This window comes from Hoplias malabaricus, chromosome 17 (assembly GCF_029633855.1).
Source record: "Hoplias malabaricus isolate fHopMal1 chromosome 17, fHopMal1.hap1, whole genome shotgun sequence".
NCBI classification, from domain to species: Eukaryota; Metazoa; Chordata; class Actinopteri; order Characiformes; family Erythrinidae; genus Hoplias; species Hoplias malabaricus.
Window position 1 is genome coordinate 36,354,603 of NC_089816.1, and position 15,853 is coordinate 36,370,455.

The window sequence follows — 15,853 nt, forward strand, 5'->3', positions numbered from 1 at the left end:
ACTACCCACACTAACACTATCCAGACTATACTTGGTACTAATTTTAATAGTGTGAGTTCGGTGGCTAGTTCACACATTATTAACATTAACACTAACACTACACAATCGCTTACTGACAGCACGTGATGAACTGTTGCTATGACAACACACCACACGTTTTTTTAAAAACCATGAAACTCAAATATCTCGCCCCACACTGCGTAGCGCACAGAGTAGGTCACGAATAATAAAGTTTCTTCACTAAAATAATGAAGTACGTCTGATAACAGTTTCCCGTCCTAACATTTAGTGCACAGTCTGAGTGTAGTGGTGTTAGTTTTATAATCCGTGAAGTGCACTTTGTAGGGAGTAGGGCACTATTTGTGACAGAGTCGAATTTTACAGACGTAAGAAGCTCCTGCCTTTCCATTTTTATCTGGGTTGTGGGACAGTGTCCATCGTTATCTTCCTCAGAACTAACTAAACTACACACACACACACACACACACACACACACACACACACACTGGTGTTGCTGATGATGAAGTTAATCCTAAATCCTGATTCAGTTAAAGGCCTTACAAAGAAAATGTTTGGATTTAAGGAAATGTACAACAATAACACAACCCTTACACAGGTTTATAAATGGTTTAAAATCTTTATTAATGTTATTAAATAGGATGTAAACACTTTAAAAGACTTTAACAATCAGTTATAACACACCACTGAAAGGGCGACTGAGAAGTTTTTAGCCAAATAATGATTCCACATCCATCTACTGTTAAACCTCATGTCTCGCAAAATACTGACCACAACCTGTGTCCTCCATCAGTCGACGTTAAATCAGCCGTCTCTCAGATCAGTTCATGTTTAACCATTTAACCAATTAGTCACCAACAGTGTTTTTACACATCACTGACAACGTGGTGTACTTTAAATCAACATTACGTCACATATTCACCTTATAATTACAGCCTTAAAATCACTGCGATGCTCCACTGGGAGAACAGGGCTTCTCCGGGCTCAGTGCTGCAGAAACTACACTATGGAACATCTCTCCCTATCCCACTTGATTTCAGCACAGTGCTGTAAAACTGAATTACACTCTGCAACCCTAGGGGTGCCTGGAGCAAAAATACCAAATCTTCCCCGGTGTTGCTTTAACATATGAAATGACATACTTCACGTTCTGTCCAGAAGGTCATGACACTTTCATTGTATTAGTGTCCATTGTTTTACACAGTGTACATTCATTCATTCATTGTCTGTAACCCGGAATCACTGGGCGCAAGGTGGGATCACACCCTGGAGGTCACCTGGAGGAAACCCACGCAGAGTGAAACATGATTTAATAAACTAACATTTGTTGGACTGAGTGACAGGCTGAATGTATCAGTGTTTTCATGGTGTCAGTGTTAACCAGTGGAGTGTGAGCTGATGGCATTAATAAAGTTCAGTTTAAAACTCAATATCAGACAAACATCAATTCGCTGTCTCCCTTTCTGTCTGAGTGAGTGACGAGTGAATGAATGTAATGATTTAGAACACTGCACAGCAGTCATCACACACTTTAAATCATGGCGCTGTGGTCCTCTTCACAAAGCACAGACAGAACGGACAACGTATCACACACAATAAAATATAAACAAGACGACAAACAATAGTAGATTTCCAGACAATTTCCTCTGTATATTACTCTCAACAAGTCCTAGATATCAGTGTTCCACTCGTGTACACGTCACTGGATAACCTTCTTTTAAAAACCCGTTTAAACACTCTGTTAATGTTCTGATGAGCTTCGTTCCAGATCAGAGCCTCAGAACGAGGAAAGGATTTATTCCCCGACTGTGTCCCAAACGTCAATGGAATGTTCCTCGTGGACGGTGAGTGTCTCTAACCACGGAAAAGTCATTTATTAAATACTCAGTGAGCAGCACCTTAAATAAGTGAGTGTGTGGTGCTCTCTGAGCCAGGTCACCTGACTGAAATGAGTAGACTCTAAATGTGGACATGGAGGTCATTTTAAAACAACCCTAAGCAATTTATTTGGAGCTTTCTGTAATGTTTCTGAGCTAAGCCAGTGTACCGTGAATTAAAAGCGCAGTCAGGATGAAGCTGAACATCAGCTCCCACAAATATCCACAAGAAATATCAAGAAGTGCAGCTTTTCTAGTTATAAATTAGATTTAAATTTTTGATTAAATTTAGCCTCTTGGCTCTTGGTTTGTAACCGATTATTATCCATGAATTTTAAGGTATTTACAACTTAGTTTAAAGCAACACTAGGTAATATTTTTACCTCAAAATTCCAGATTCAAAATCACTGTGAAGCTCCATTGAGCTCTAACAGAGGGAACTGAGCCTCTGTTGTTGTTAACCTGGGCTCAGCACTGCAGAAATCGCACTATGTAACTTTCGGAGGAGGGTAGGAAGCCATCCCCCTCCCTCTGTCTCCCCATGATTTCAGGACAGTAAAACTGTAGGGGGAGCCCAGGAGTAAAATACCAGACCTCAACTGGAGTTGCTTTAACGTATGAAATGATTAAAGTCACGTTCTGAAGTCCGAGCGTATCGACATTTTCAGAAACGTATGGCACTGTCACTATTAGACAAACATCAGGTCAGTGTTGCTCTTCCTGCCTGTGATTATTAATGACTTTTAAGGCATTTACAAACTAATAGTTATTTAATGATGATTTTAAACCATTTATAAACCTTTATAAGGGTTGTTTTATTTTAAAACTGTACCGAAATGTTGGGCCTAATCTTACAAAACTAAACCTACATCCCCTGACCTCGCTCGCTGGACACCATCAGACGCTGTGTCACTGTCAATAAATAATTCTTCATTAAGAGCTGAGCCATATTTTTACTCAAAGTAAGGCTCAAATCCGAAGTGTAACGGAACCCCGGAGTCTGTCGTTCACGCCGGAGGCTGTCAGTCTTTAAAAAAAACGCTTTTAGAAGACCGCTACCCCTTCTTAGTGGAACGTCTGGACTTAGAGGGCAGCCAGGCGAACTGGTAGCGCTCCTTCGCTGAGGTCAGGTCCGAGTCTAGCTGCCTCTGTTCTGCTTCGCTTTCCACCGGACGGTAGCCCAGCAGGGACATGGCCGCTTTACACACGTTCTGTATTTGTTTGACTTTTTCATACGGTAGAGAAGTCCTCCAGGCCAGGGAGACGTCCTCCGCGTTACGGGACGTGATTTTAAAGGCATCCTTCCTGGTTCCTTTGCCCGTGCCGTGCGTGATGCGATAAATCCACTCCTGTAACGTCTCCGTCATCTCCAGCCCCACGAACTCGTACATGCTCTCGATCTCCGACAGAGGGTCCCTCACCAGGTCCTCGTACCGAACCAGCTTGTACCTTCCTCGCAGGAACTCGGGGGGCTTCAACACGCCGGTCTCATGGATCCTCACATGGCTGCGGCACACCTCCTGCATCACCTTGTGCTGGGCATCGGAAGGCAAGGTACCCTCTTGCTCCAGAACCAGAGCGCTGTCCCTCATCAGCGCCTTCTCGGCTTGTTCTCGCGAACGCAGGACCGCGCGGGGGTCCCGCACCAGGTGGATGATCCGCAGGTCCAGCGTGGGGTCCCTCAGCAGCGGGAAGAGCGACTCCAGCTCGAAGAACCGAACCTCCTTCAGCACCACGTGGCTGTAGGAGTGACAGGCCTCCTCCACTCGCCGCAGACCCACGGCGTCACACTTCAGTTTACATTCGGGCTCAACGCTGATCTGGTCCCGCGGAGTCAGGAGACACGCCGGGGGGGAGCACAGAGCCCTGCTGTGACTCCACATAAACACCTGAGAGAGAGAGAGAGAGAGAGAGAGAGAGATAAGCATTTAAGCAAATAAGCATTTTCATCATAGGATCTTATGTAAAACTGTTAGCATCAGACTCTAATGCGTGTCTCTGCTCTCTGTCTGAATGTGAGTGAGTTATTCACACACAGATCACACACCAGCTTCAGTCATCGTCTTATTTCACTGATGTGTTGTTGTAGTGTGTAAGAGACGACAGACACAAGCCCCGTACTCCTCTGTCTCAGTGTTTTCCCCCTGTTTACAGGTAAATAATCTGACCCCGCTGTCCCTGCGCTCTGAGAGTGAACAGACTCTTGGAGGATAATGTTTTATCGCGACTGTCACCTAAACTATTCCTCTGGTTGGGGCTAAAGTTTAATAAAGTATTTCTCCTCATCTGAAAGTGGGAGTGATCACTGAGAGGTTTCTACACCACAGCGAAGCCGAGGCAGAATCCCAAATGTCTCCCTACACCCTCCATAGTGCACAGTGTGGGTCATAAATAGCCGTTTCTGTAGTGCACTGTACTCATTTAGTGTGCTGTGTGTCAACATTATTTTTAGTGAGTAGTAAGATTAACATTGCCCTGTTGAATTAGTGTCTGGGTGCAGTATTATTAGTGGATTATCTGTGATGTGCACTATGTATGGTCTTCTCCTCTACTCAGTCAAATCAAATTTTATTTATATAGTGCTTTTCACAACAAAAAGTCGTCATAAAGCAGCTTTACAGAGATCCGGGTTCAAGCCTCCTATGAACCCATCCTCCTCGGGTCGACACCGGAGACACAACAGACCTAGTATCAGACAGCGTGTTGGTGGTTTCCAGAAAGGGTTAATACAGAACAGTGATAATATGAAAACCAGCTCGAACACCAATAGAGAAGGAGTGACCTGAAAGTGAATGATTAACCACAAGCTTGTTTGAAAAGGTAGGTTTTAATCTAGATTTAAAGATTGAGAGTGTGTCTGAGCCCCGAACAGTAACCGGAGGCTATTCCAGAGTTGAGGAGCTTTGTGAAAAAAGGCTCTTCCTCCTGCTGTGTTTTTCTTAAAGCGAGGAACAAAGAGTAGATGGGCATCCTGTGAACGAAGTGTACGTGACGGGCGATAAGGTATGAGAAGTTCAGTAATTTCAGTTCAGATTTATAAGCTAAGAGGAGTGTTTTATAGTCAATGCGAAATTTTACAGGTAGCCAGTGTAGGGACGAGAGAACTGGGGTGATATGTTCGAATGTTCTAGCTCTAGTGAGCACCCTGGCTGCTGCATTGTGAACTAAAGCTTGTGTAACGCTTTGCACGAGCTCCCTGCGAGGAGACGTGAAGTTATAAAAGCATGCACTAGTTTCTCTGAATCTTTTAAGGATAAGATGTGCTGAATTTTGACAACATTGCGTAGGTGGAAGAAGGCGGTTTTGTCTGTGTTGGATATGTATCAGTATCAAATGTATTTAATGATGGTACTGTGTTTACTGTTGAATTATTAAGATTAATAGCAGCATTTCTGAGTGAATGTTTCTGAGTGTCTGTACCTAGTAACAAGACCTCGGTTTTATCAGAATTTAACATCATCCAGTCTTTAATTTCAGTTAGACATTCTGTTATTTTACGTAGACAAGCAACATCATTGGGTTTGGCTGATATATACAGTTGTGTGTCATCAGCATAACAGTGGAATTGAATCCCATGTTTACGGATTAGTCTACCCAGTGGCAGCATGTAGAGTGTGAACAATACAGGGCCAAGCACTGATCCTTGTGGAACACCATATTTAACTAAAGCATGATTAGAGGATTTATTATTCAGATAAACAAATTGATAACGATCAGATAAATAGGATCTGAACCAAGAGAGGGCAGCTCCTGATAATTCCTACCAGATTTTCCAGTCTATCAAGAAGCATCACATGATCTATGGTGTCAAACGCTGCACTGGGGTCAAGCAGCACCAGAACAGAGATTCAGCCCTTATCATGTGAAATGAGTAAGTGATTAGTTACTGATTGACTAATGTGATTAGTCATTGAGCACTGATCCTTGTGGAACACCATATTTAACTAAAGTATGATTAGAGTATTTATTATTATTCAGATAAACAACTTGATAACAGTCAGATAAACAGGATCTGAACCAAGAGAGGGCACATCCTTTTATTCCTACCAGATTTTCCAGCCTATCAAGAAGCATCACATGATTTATGGTGTCCAACGCTGCACTGGGGTCAAGCAGCACCAGAACAGAGATTCAGCCCTTATCATGTGAAATGAGTAAGTGATTAGTTACTGATTGACACAGAACAGAGCTTCGTTTACAAATGTGACTCGGATAAATGAGTCAGGGATACATCTTCATACTCCCAGCACTGACCTGAGAGACGTTGTAGTTGGGCGGCAGATACGCGTCCATCACTGAGAGGTCACAGTGGAAGACGCTGCGGACGAGGTCCCGCACCGCCATGCGCATGCCTCTGGCCCCGGGACGCCGCAGACTCGTCCACACGTGCCACGCCGGCTCCATCAGGTAAAACACAGAGGGATGTTGACTGAACACCTGGCCCAGAAATGAGGAGCCGGATCGCCATGATGACAGCAACAGCACCTGCACCTTTCCCTGTGACAGAGGCGTGTCCTGAGACACCATGCAGCGATACAGACCCAGGAACACCACAATGGCAACCACCTGCAGCAGCAGCATCAGCACCATCAGCGGCACGGGCACTCGGCAACGCAGCATCCTACCTGCACACACACACACACACACATACATTAAAATATATACACAATGTATCATGACTTGAATTAAACCTGCACAAATCTGTTTTTAATGGAGATTTATTTATTTATTCCTCCGTGTATCTGGTTTAATCTTTATTTATTGTTTTATTGTGATCTGTATTTATTTGTCAGTTAAATAGACACTGAATTCCTAATCAACATTTCCATCAATATCTACAGTTCATTTCAGACAGAGTCGCAGTGCGAGCAGCAGGGGGCGCCAATCACAGCGAAGTTAAGGAGAGACCGTGTGTACTTTGTTGCACCATTATATTTACATGAGTGAGTTAGTGACTGAGTGAGTGAGTGAGTGAATGACTGTGTGACTGAGTGACTGTGTGAGTGTGTGAATAACTGAGTGTGTGCCTGTGAGTGACTGAATGACTGTGTGAGTGTGTGACTGAGTGAGTAAATAACTGTGAGTGAGTGAGTGAGTGAATGACTGTGTGACTGAGTGACTGTGTGAGTGTGTGAATAACTGTGTGAGTGTGCATGTGAGTGACTGAGTGAGTGACTGTGTGAGTGTGTGACTGAGTGAGTGTATGACTGTTAGTGAGTGTGTGACTGAGAGAGTGTATGACTGTGAGTGTGTGACTGACTGTGTGAGTGTGTGAATAACTGTGTGAGTGTATGACTGTTAGTGAGTGTGTGAGTGTGTGACTGAGAGAGTGTATGACTGTTAGTGAGTGTGTGACTGAGAGAGTGTGTGACTGACTGTGTGAGTGTGTGACTGAGTGAGTGTATGACTGTTAGTGAGTGTGTGACTGAGAGAGTGTGTGACTGACTGTGAGTGTGTGACTGAGTGAGTGTATGACTGTTAGTGAGTGTGTGAGTGTGTGACTGAGAGAGTGTGTGACTGACTGTGTGAGTGTGTGAATAACTGTGAGTGTATGACTGATAGTGAGTGTGTGAGTGTGTGACTGAGAGAGTGTATGACTGTTAGTGAGTGTGTGACTGAGAGAGTGTGTGACTGACTGTGTGAGTGTGTGAATAACTGTGTGAGTGTATGACTGTTAGTGAGTGTGTGAGTGAGTGACTGAGTGAGTGAATAACTGTGAGTGAGTGAGTGAGTGAGTAAATAACTGTGAGTGAGTGAATGACTGTGTGACTGAGTGACTGTGTGAGTGTGTGACTGAGTGAGTGTATGACTGTTAGTGAGTGTGTGAGTGTGTGATTGAGAGAGTGTGTGACTGACTGTGTGAGTGTGTGACTGAGTGAGTGTATGACTGTTAGTGAGTGTGTGAGTGTGTGACTGAGTGAGTGTGTTCCTGTCTCGTGTCCAGGGATTCCGAGTCAGCTCTGGACCTGCTGCAGCCCTGATCAGAATGAAGTGCTTACAGGAGATGAATGAATGAATGAATGAATGAATGAATGAATGAATGAATGAATGGTTTAATCATTCAGGTGTAAACCCTGCAGTGTTGTGTGTTTGTGTCTGATCTTATTGACTCAGTGCAGAGGAGTGTGTGACGGCCTGGACGCTCAGTAAATATGATTTAATCTCTAAACATTGCTCCATCTTTCAGAGCAGAAGCCAAATATGTCTGTGACACTCATCACGTCTGGGCGTGTCCTTCTGAGTCCTGGGCCGCTCGGGGATTTACAGAACGCTTAATAATCAACTGGAATGAAAGAGTTTACGAGACGAGTGGCAGGTGGAATAAGTCCCAGCACACGGCTCAGATCGAGGGGACGGTCTCACAGACTCAGAAACGGCGATGTTATAAAAGGTTTATGGGTTTATGAGCAGCTCCTCAGTTCCTGCCCACATCACAGATCTGAATCTGAAGCGTAAAGGTGACAGGAATGAACCTGACTCTCCACCTTCCCCCATAAACCTCGTCCACATCATCACTAAACAAACAGGAGACGGTCAGAGACAGGGACGACTTCCCCCTCCTCCTCAGATCTCAGATCATCAGGGTTTAACTCTCCCTCTGTTTACAGTCCTCCTCAGCCCCCGCCTCAGAGTCACACCGCTGATAATTCACCTTCCAGAACTTTAAAAGTGTCCAGAACTTCAAAAGTGCCCCGCTTTAAAACATTAAAAACACAACGGAGCGCCATCAAAAACCTTGCAAAGAAAAAGCACATATCAGCTATTTCTATTTTTAGTGGCACTGCTCGCTCGTCTGTCTGAGTCTGAGTCACGGTGATACGGAGATTTACAGCACGTTTCTGAATAAAAGACAGAAGAAATGCTTTGGTGACTGATTTATTTTAAACTGAGAGCAGCAGACGATGTCACTTCTGGATTAAGAGGTGTTTATAAATAATGTCAGATATCTGTGCTTCTTTCTTGAATGGGCTCTTTTTTTGTTGATTTTTTTAGCTGCTCCCACAAGGGGTCGCCACTGAAGATCAGCTGCAGCATGGGCTTTTCAAATGAAGAAATAATAATAATGAAATAACTGAAATTCACAGGCACATAAAACAAAATGGAGCCGTACAGGAACAACTCCCTTTACGTTACGCTTCAACACACACTGAAGAGGCCCCCGCCGCCGCTGTCATAACTTTAAGGGTGAATCCCATTTCTAATTTCCACTCCCCCTTTTTTCTGAGTGTCCTCTTCCTCCTTGAGCTGAGTTACAGAGCGCAGTGGTTAAAACCTCCACTGCAAAACAGTACGACCTTCAACACCCTGATACTTCATCAGAACACAAATAAAACAGAGCAGCGCTTCATTCCCAGACGACTAGCGCCGCTCTGTAGCAGCTCTGCACCAGTCTGCAGTGATATCAGAGGAGCTGCTGCACTTTAGTTACATTTAGAGCCTCATTCTCCTTCAGAAGAGTTCCACAATCAGAGATTACCCCCCTCCTCAGCTCAGATTCTCATTCTGCAGAGTTCTGTTCACACTACAGTTCCACCTTAAATGCTGCAGTAGCCTCAGGCGACAGAATGTAATTGATTCAATATTTAATGTGGGAATGGATATTAACTGCTGAGTAACTACTGAGACATCAGTGACATTGTGAAATAAATCAATGGACAAAAGAAATGTTTGAACAAGGTCTCAAGAAGCATTTCTCCACACACAGGATCGCTTTAGTGGTTTTGGACCACTGTCTTTAACCAGAATCCCTGAGGAAACAAATATTACACAATTCATGTTAAACTTCTAGAATCCGAGTTAAAGCTGATCTCATTCTCCTCCTGATCCTCCACCGTCTGAGAGGCCGGAGACCAGTGAGGGTTCGGAACTGAAGTGTAATCAGCTCTGACTCAGACGGCGCACTGGTAACTGGTTAACGCTGCGAACACCTGCGCAGGTAAGACATTAGAATAAACAAACCGCAGAGGTGCGCAGAACATGCCCAGAGGCTGAGGGGCACGGCGGGCCTGAGCCGCACAGTGAACACAGACTAAAGCAAAGTGGGAGGAGGTCAGAGACAGAGAGAAGAATATTTCTGAAGGGTTTCTTCAGCTCTAAAGCTCTTTCTCTCTGGTTTATTTATAACTGCAATAAAATAAAAACATTCTGATAAACCTTTGCTTTCTAAACACGAGAACATAATAAAACACTGCGTCATGTGACATCACAAACCGGACGAGACCAGCGTGGGCCATCTTTCCATTTACAACAGTGAGATATGTTTAAATATCCTCTGTGGCCGATTAAACCCAACAGCACCGTTACAGCAGGAAAACCCTGTCAGAGTCATTTTGGAGCGTTTCTATTGGTCCGTTCATTATTAAACGTTCACACGGTGTGAAGGACAGCTGCTGTCTTCAAATGATGCAGAGACTAAACTTCCACAAACACAGAGACACTGGGTTTTCACTGGACAGAGACGAGATGATAAAAGAGAAATAACTTTCGGTTTGTGGTGTTTAAGAATGACATAAAGGTTCTAGATTTAACAGAGAATTAAACTAAAACGATGATTGGCTGTGGACCGTGGGGACTTCGCTTTGATGAATCTCCAGAATAAAAGAATTAAAGGTTTATAAACTTCAGACATCTCTCAAATTAGAAGGAGATTTTCTTTACTGTTCTGGTAGGTGATGATTATAATAATGATTATTATTATCTTTATTCATTTATTACTGTTCTACTACGCTTCTTTCTTCTGGAACGCTGAAGTGCACAGAGCTGTAAACCTGCCGCTGTCTTTGAAATCAACATAACCTTCTTTTGAAATAAAAAATAATGTTCCTGTGCAGGAATCTAAACCACTAACAAGATTTATACCTTTTATAAATGTTTCATTATCAGTAACAGTCAGGAACACAGCTCCTGTCGGTGAATAAATTAATATAAAACTAAACAGCTAACACATTTTTAATATCAGTTCCTGGAGTCAGAGGTCGAGGATTCTAAAGAAGAGTGAATTAAAAATAAAAACTGATAAACCCCAAAAAACTACAAAGACTCAGACAAAGCTTCACTGAAAATTACACATTTACACACCAGGAGTCACACACACACACACACACAAACAAACAGCCCAGCAAAATAACACACACCATCCCGAGACTTCACAGTACAAACACAAACACAGAGTAAAGGGAAATGCAGTGACCATATGGAAGGTCACTAAAGGCCACCTGGACACAAAGGGGCTTCAGAGGTTCTGAAAACTGAGAATGGATCCCAAAAAAAAAAAAACACAGCAGCAGCAGGTTCAGTTTCACCTGCTTCAGGATCCTGAACACACTCCGGTCAACAAGAGCCCCAACAGTTATAAAAACAAGCACTGTGTGTGTGTGTGGCTCACCTCTGAAAATACTGGGGAACAGGCATTTACTCAGTTTTTGTTTAAAGTCATTTAGGGTGACATTAAACTTATTTGCATTTTATAGCCTTCGTTAACATTTATAAATACACACACACACACACACACACACACACACACGCAGTACAGTCCCTGTGTGATCTGATGGTTTAACCCACAGTCTGGAGAAACTCGAAAACACAAAACAGCCACAAAATACTGGAACTCTCCGCTCCACCTTAAACAGCACTGAAAGTATTAAAGTCCCCGGTTTTAGAGGCGATGAAAAACCCCGAGCAGCGCAGAGGGTCCCCCGGAGGAGCGAGGACTGCGGAGCGGGGTCGGGTCACTACTCACCGCGGCGCTGGAGCTGTGTGTTCGCGGGGAGACGCTGTTCCTGCAGCGGTCAGACGAGCTCCGAGTGTCCGGTGGCTCTCGGCTCCGTCACTGAGACTCGGTCTGAGACGTGGACATTAAAACAGAGGAGTAACAGAAGGAGGAGGAGGGGCCGGGGGGCGGAGGGGGTGGGGGTGGGGGGGTGTGGAGGTATATTTGGTGCAAAACCCTGTACGGTGTACATTTTAGGACATCGTCAGACCTCAGCGTCAGGACTCAGGCATTAAACAGAACGGCATCATTCCTCGTACGAAACGACTTCAAGTCTCAAAAAAACCACTGTCATGTCTCAGAACTCGTGTAAATAAACATCAGACTTCAGACCAAACTCCCTCAGAAAAAAACTTCAGACCAAACTCCCTCAGAAAAAAGCTTCAGACCAAACTCCCTCAGAAAAAAACTTCAGACCAAACTCCCTCAGAAAAAAACTTCAGACCAAACTCCCTCAGAAAAAAACTTCAGACCAAACTCCCTCAGAAAAAAGCTTCAGACCAAACTCCCTCAGAAAAAAACTTCAGACCAAACTCCCTCAGAAAAAAACTTCAGACCAAACACCCTCAGAAAAAAACTTCAGACCAAACTCCCTCAGAAAAAAACTTTAGACCAAACTCCCTCAGAAAAAAAGCTTCAGACCAAACTCCCTCAGAAAAAAACTTCAGACCAAACTCCCTCAGAAAAAAGCTTCAGACCAAACTCCCTCAGAAAAAAAGAGGCTTCAGACCAAACTCCCTCAGAATAACAGAGGCTTCAGACCAAACTCCCTCAGAATAAAAGAGGCTTCAGACCAAACTCCCTCAGAAAAAAACTTCAGACCAAACTCCCTCAGAATAAAAGAGGCTTCAGACCAAACTCCCTCAGAAAAAAACTTCAGACCAAACTCCCTCAGAAAAAAAGAGGCTTCAGACCAAACTCCCTCAGAATAAAAGAGGCTTCAGACCAAACTCCCTCAGAAAAAAACTTCAGACCAAACTCCCTCAGAAAAAAGCCTCAGACCAAACTCCCTCAGAAAAAAACTTCAGACCAAACTCCCTCAGAAAAAAAGCTTCAGACCAAACTCCCTCAGAAAAAAGCCTCAGACCAAACTCCCTCAGAAAAAAACTTCAGACCAAACTCCCTCAGAAAAAAGCCTCAGACCAAACTCCCTCAGAAAAAAGCTTCAGACCAAACTCCCTCAGAAAAAAACTTCAGACCAAACTCCCTCAGATAAAAGCTTCAGACCAAACTCCCCCAGAAGAAAACTTCAGATCAAACTCCCTCAGATAAAAGCTTCAGACCAAACTCCCTCAGAAAAAAACTTCAGACCAAACTCCCTCAGATAAAAGCTTCAGACCAAACTCCCTCAGATAAAAGCTTCAGACCAAACTCCCCCAGAAGAAAAAGCTTCAGACCAAACTCCCTCAGAAAAAAGCTTCAGACCAAACTCCCTCAGAAAAAAGCTTCAGACCAAACTCCCTCAGATAAAAGCTTCAGACCAAACTCCCTCAGATAAAAGCTTCAGACCAAACTCCCTCAGATAAAAACTTCAGACCAAACTCCCTCAGATAAAAGCTTCAGACCAAACTCCCCCAGAAGAAAACTTCAGATCAAACTCCCTCAGATAAAAGCTTCAGACCAAACTCCCTCAGATAAAAGCTTCAGACCAAACTCCCTCAGATAAAAGCTTCAGACCAAACTCCCTCAGATAAAAGCTTCAGGCCAAACTCCCCCAGAAGAAAAAGCTTCAGACCAAACTCCCTCAGAAAAAAGCTTCAGACCAAACTCCCTCAGAAAAAAGCTTCAGACCAAACTCCCTCAGATAAAAGCTTCAGACCAAACTCCCTCAGAAAAAAACTTCAGACCAAACTCCCTCAGAAAAAAGCTTCAGACCAAACTCCCTCAGAAAAAAGCTTCAGACCAAACTCCCTCAGAAAAAAGCTTCAGACCAAACTCCCTCAGAAAAAAGCTTCAGACCAAACTCCCTCAGATAAAAGCTTCAGACCAAACTCCCTCAGAAAAAAGCTTCAGACCAAACTCCCTCAGAAAAAAGCTTCAGACCAAACTCCCTCAGAAAAAAGCTTCAGACCAAACTCCCTCAGAAAAAAGCTTTAGACCAAACTCCCTCAGAAAAAAAGCTTCAGACCAAACTCCCTCAGAAAAAAGCTTCAGACCAAACTCCCTCAGAAAAAAACTTCAGACCAAACTCCATCAGAAAAAAACTTCAGACCAAACTCCCTCAGAAAAAAGCTTCAGACCAAACTCCCTCAGAAAAAAAGCTTAAGACCAAACTCCCTTAGAAAAAAGCTTCAGACCAAACTCCCTCAGAAAAAAACTTCAGACCAAACTCCCTCAGAAAAAAACTTCAGACCAAACTCCCTCAGAAAAAAACTTCAGACCAAACTCCCTCAGAAAAAAACTTTAGACCAAACTCCCTCAGAAAAAAAGCTTCAGACCAAACTCCCTCAGAAAAAAACTTCAGACCAAACTCCCTCAGAAAAAAACTTCAGACCAAACTCCCTCAGAAAAAAAGAGGCTTCAGACCAAACTCCCTCAGAATAAAAGAGGCTTCAGACCAAACTCCCTCAGAATAAGAGGCTTCAGACCAAACTCCCTCAGAAAAAAACTTCAGACCAAACTCCCTCAGAATAAAAGAGGCTTCAGACCAAACTCCCTCAGAAAAAAACTTCAGACCAAACTCCCTCAGAATAAAAGAGGCTTCAGACCAAACTCCCTCAGAATAAAAGAGGCTTCAGACCAAACTCCCTCAGAAAAAAACTTCAGACCAAACTCCCAGAATAAAAGAGGCTTCAGACCAAACTCCCTCAGAAAAAAACTTCAGACAAAACTCCCTCAGAAAAAAAGAGGCTTCAGACCAAACTCCCTCAGAAAAAAACTTCAGACCAAACTCCCTCAGAAAAAAACTTCAGACCAAACTCCCTCAGAAAAAAAGAGGCTTCAGACCAAACTCCCTCAGAAAAAAGCTTCAGACCAAACTCCCTCAGAAAAAAACTTCAGACCAAACTCCCTCAGAATAAAAGAGGCTTCAGACCAAACTCCCTCAGAAAAAAACTTCAGACCAAACTCCCTCAGAAAAAAAGAGGCTTCAGACCAAACTCCCTCAGAATAAAAGAGGCTTCAGACCAAACTCCCTCAGAAAAAAACTTCAGACCAAACTCCCTCAGAAAAAAGCCTCAGACCAAACTCCCTCAGAAAAAAACTTCAGACCAAACTCCCTCAGAAAAAAAGCTTCAGACCAAACTCCCTCAGAAAAAAGCCTCAGACCAAACTCCCTCAGAAAAAAACTTCAGACCAAACTCCCTCAGAAAAAAGCCTCAGACCAAACTCCCTCAGAAAAAAGCTTCAGACCAAACTCCCTCAGAAAAAAACTTCAGACCAAACTCCCTCAGATAAAAGCTTCAGACCAAACTCCCCCAGAAGAAAACTTCAGATCAAACTCCCTCAGATAAAAGCTTCAGACCAAACTCCCTCAGAAAAAAACTTCAGACCAAACTCCCTCAGATAAAAGCTTCAGACCAAACTCCCTCAGATAAAAGCTTCAGACCAAACTCCCCCAGAAGAAAAAGCTTCAGACCAAACTCCCTCAGAAAAAAGCTTCAGACCAAACTCCCTCAGAAAAAAGCTTCAGACCAAACTCCCTCAGATAAAAGCTTCAGACCAAACTCCCTCAGATAAAAGCTTCAGACCAAACTCCCTCAGATAAAAACTTCAGACCAAACTCCCTCAGATAAAAGCTTCAGACCAAACTCCCCCAGAAGAAAACTTCAGATCAAACTCCCTCAGATAAAAGCTTCAGACCAAACTCCCTCAGATAAAAGCTTCAGACCAAACTCCCTCAGATAAAAGCTTCAGACCAAACTCCCTCAGATAAAAGCTTCAGGCCAAACTCCCCCAGAAGAAAAAGCTTCAGACCAAACTCCCTCAGAAAAAAGCTTCAGACCAAACTCCCTCAGAAAAAAGCTTCAGACCAAACTCCCTCAGATAAAAGCTTCAGACCAAACTCCCTCAGAAAAAAACTTCAGACCAAACTCCCTCAGAAAAAAGCTTCAGACCAAACTCCCTCAGAAAAAAGCTTCAGACCAAACTCCCTCAGAAAAAAGCTTCAGACCAAACTCCCTCAGAAAAAAGCTTCAGACCAAACTCCCTCAGATAAAAGCTTCAGACCAAACTCCCTCAGAAAAAAGCT

The 15,853-nt window shown here is 43.5% G+C and overlaps 1 protein-coding gene across 1 annotated transcript; it reads right to left on the reverse strand.

The window, feature by feature from the left end:
• Nucleotides 1–663: 663 nt before the first annotated feature.
• On the reverse strand, nucleotides 664–11,719 carry chst6 (carbohydrate sulfotransferase 6). Its single transcript, XM_066649630.1, has 3 exons — nucleotides 11,635–11,719; nucleotides 6,150–6,520; nucleotides 664–3,784 (listed from the first exon to the last, which is right to left on the reverse strand). The coding sequence occupies exons 2-3, from the start codon at nucleotides 6,513–6,515 to the stop codon at nucleotides 2,951–2,953; spliced, it is 1,200 nt and encodes a 399-aa protein (XP_066505727.1). The 5' UTR covers nucleotides 6,516–6,520; nucleotides 11,635–11,719; the 3' UTR covers nucleotides 664–2,950.
• Nucleotides 11,720–15,853: the final 4,134 nt, after the last annotated feature.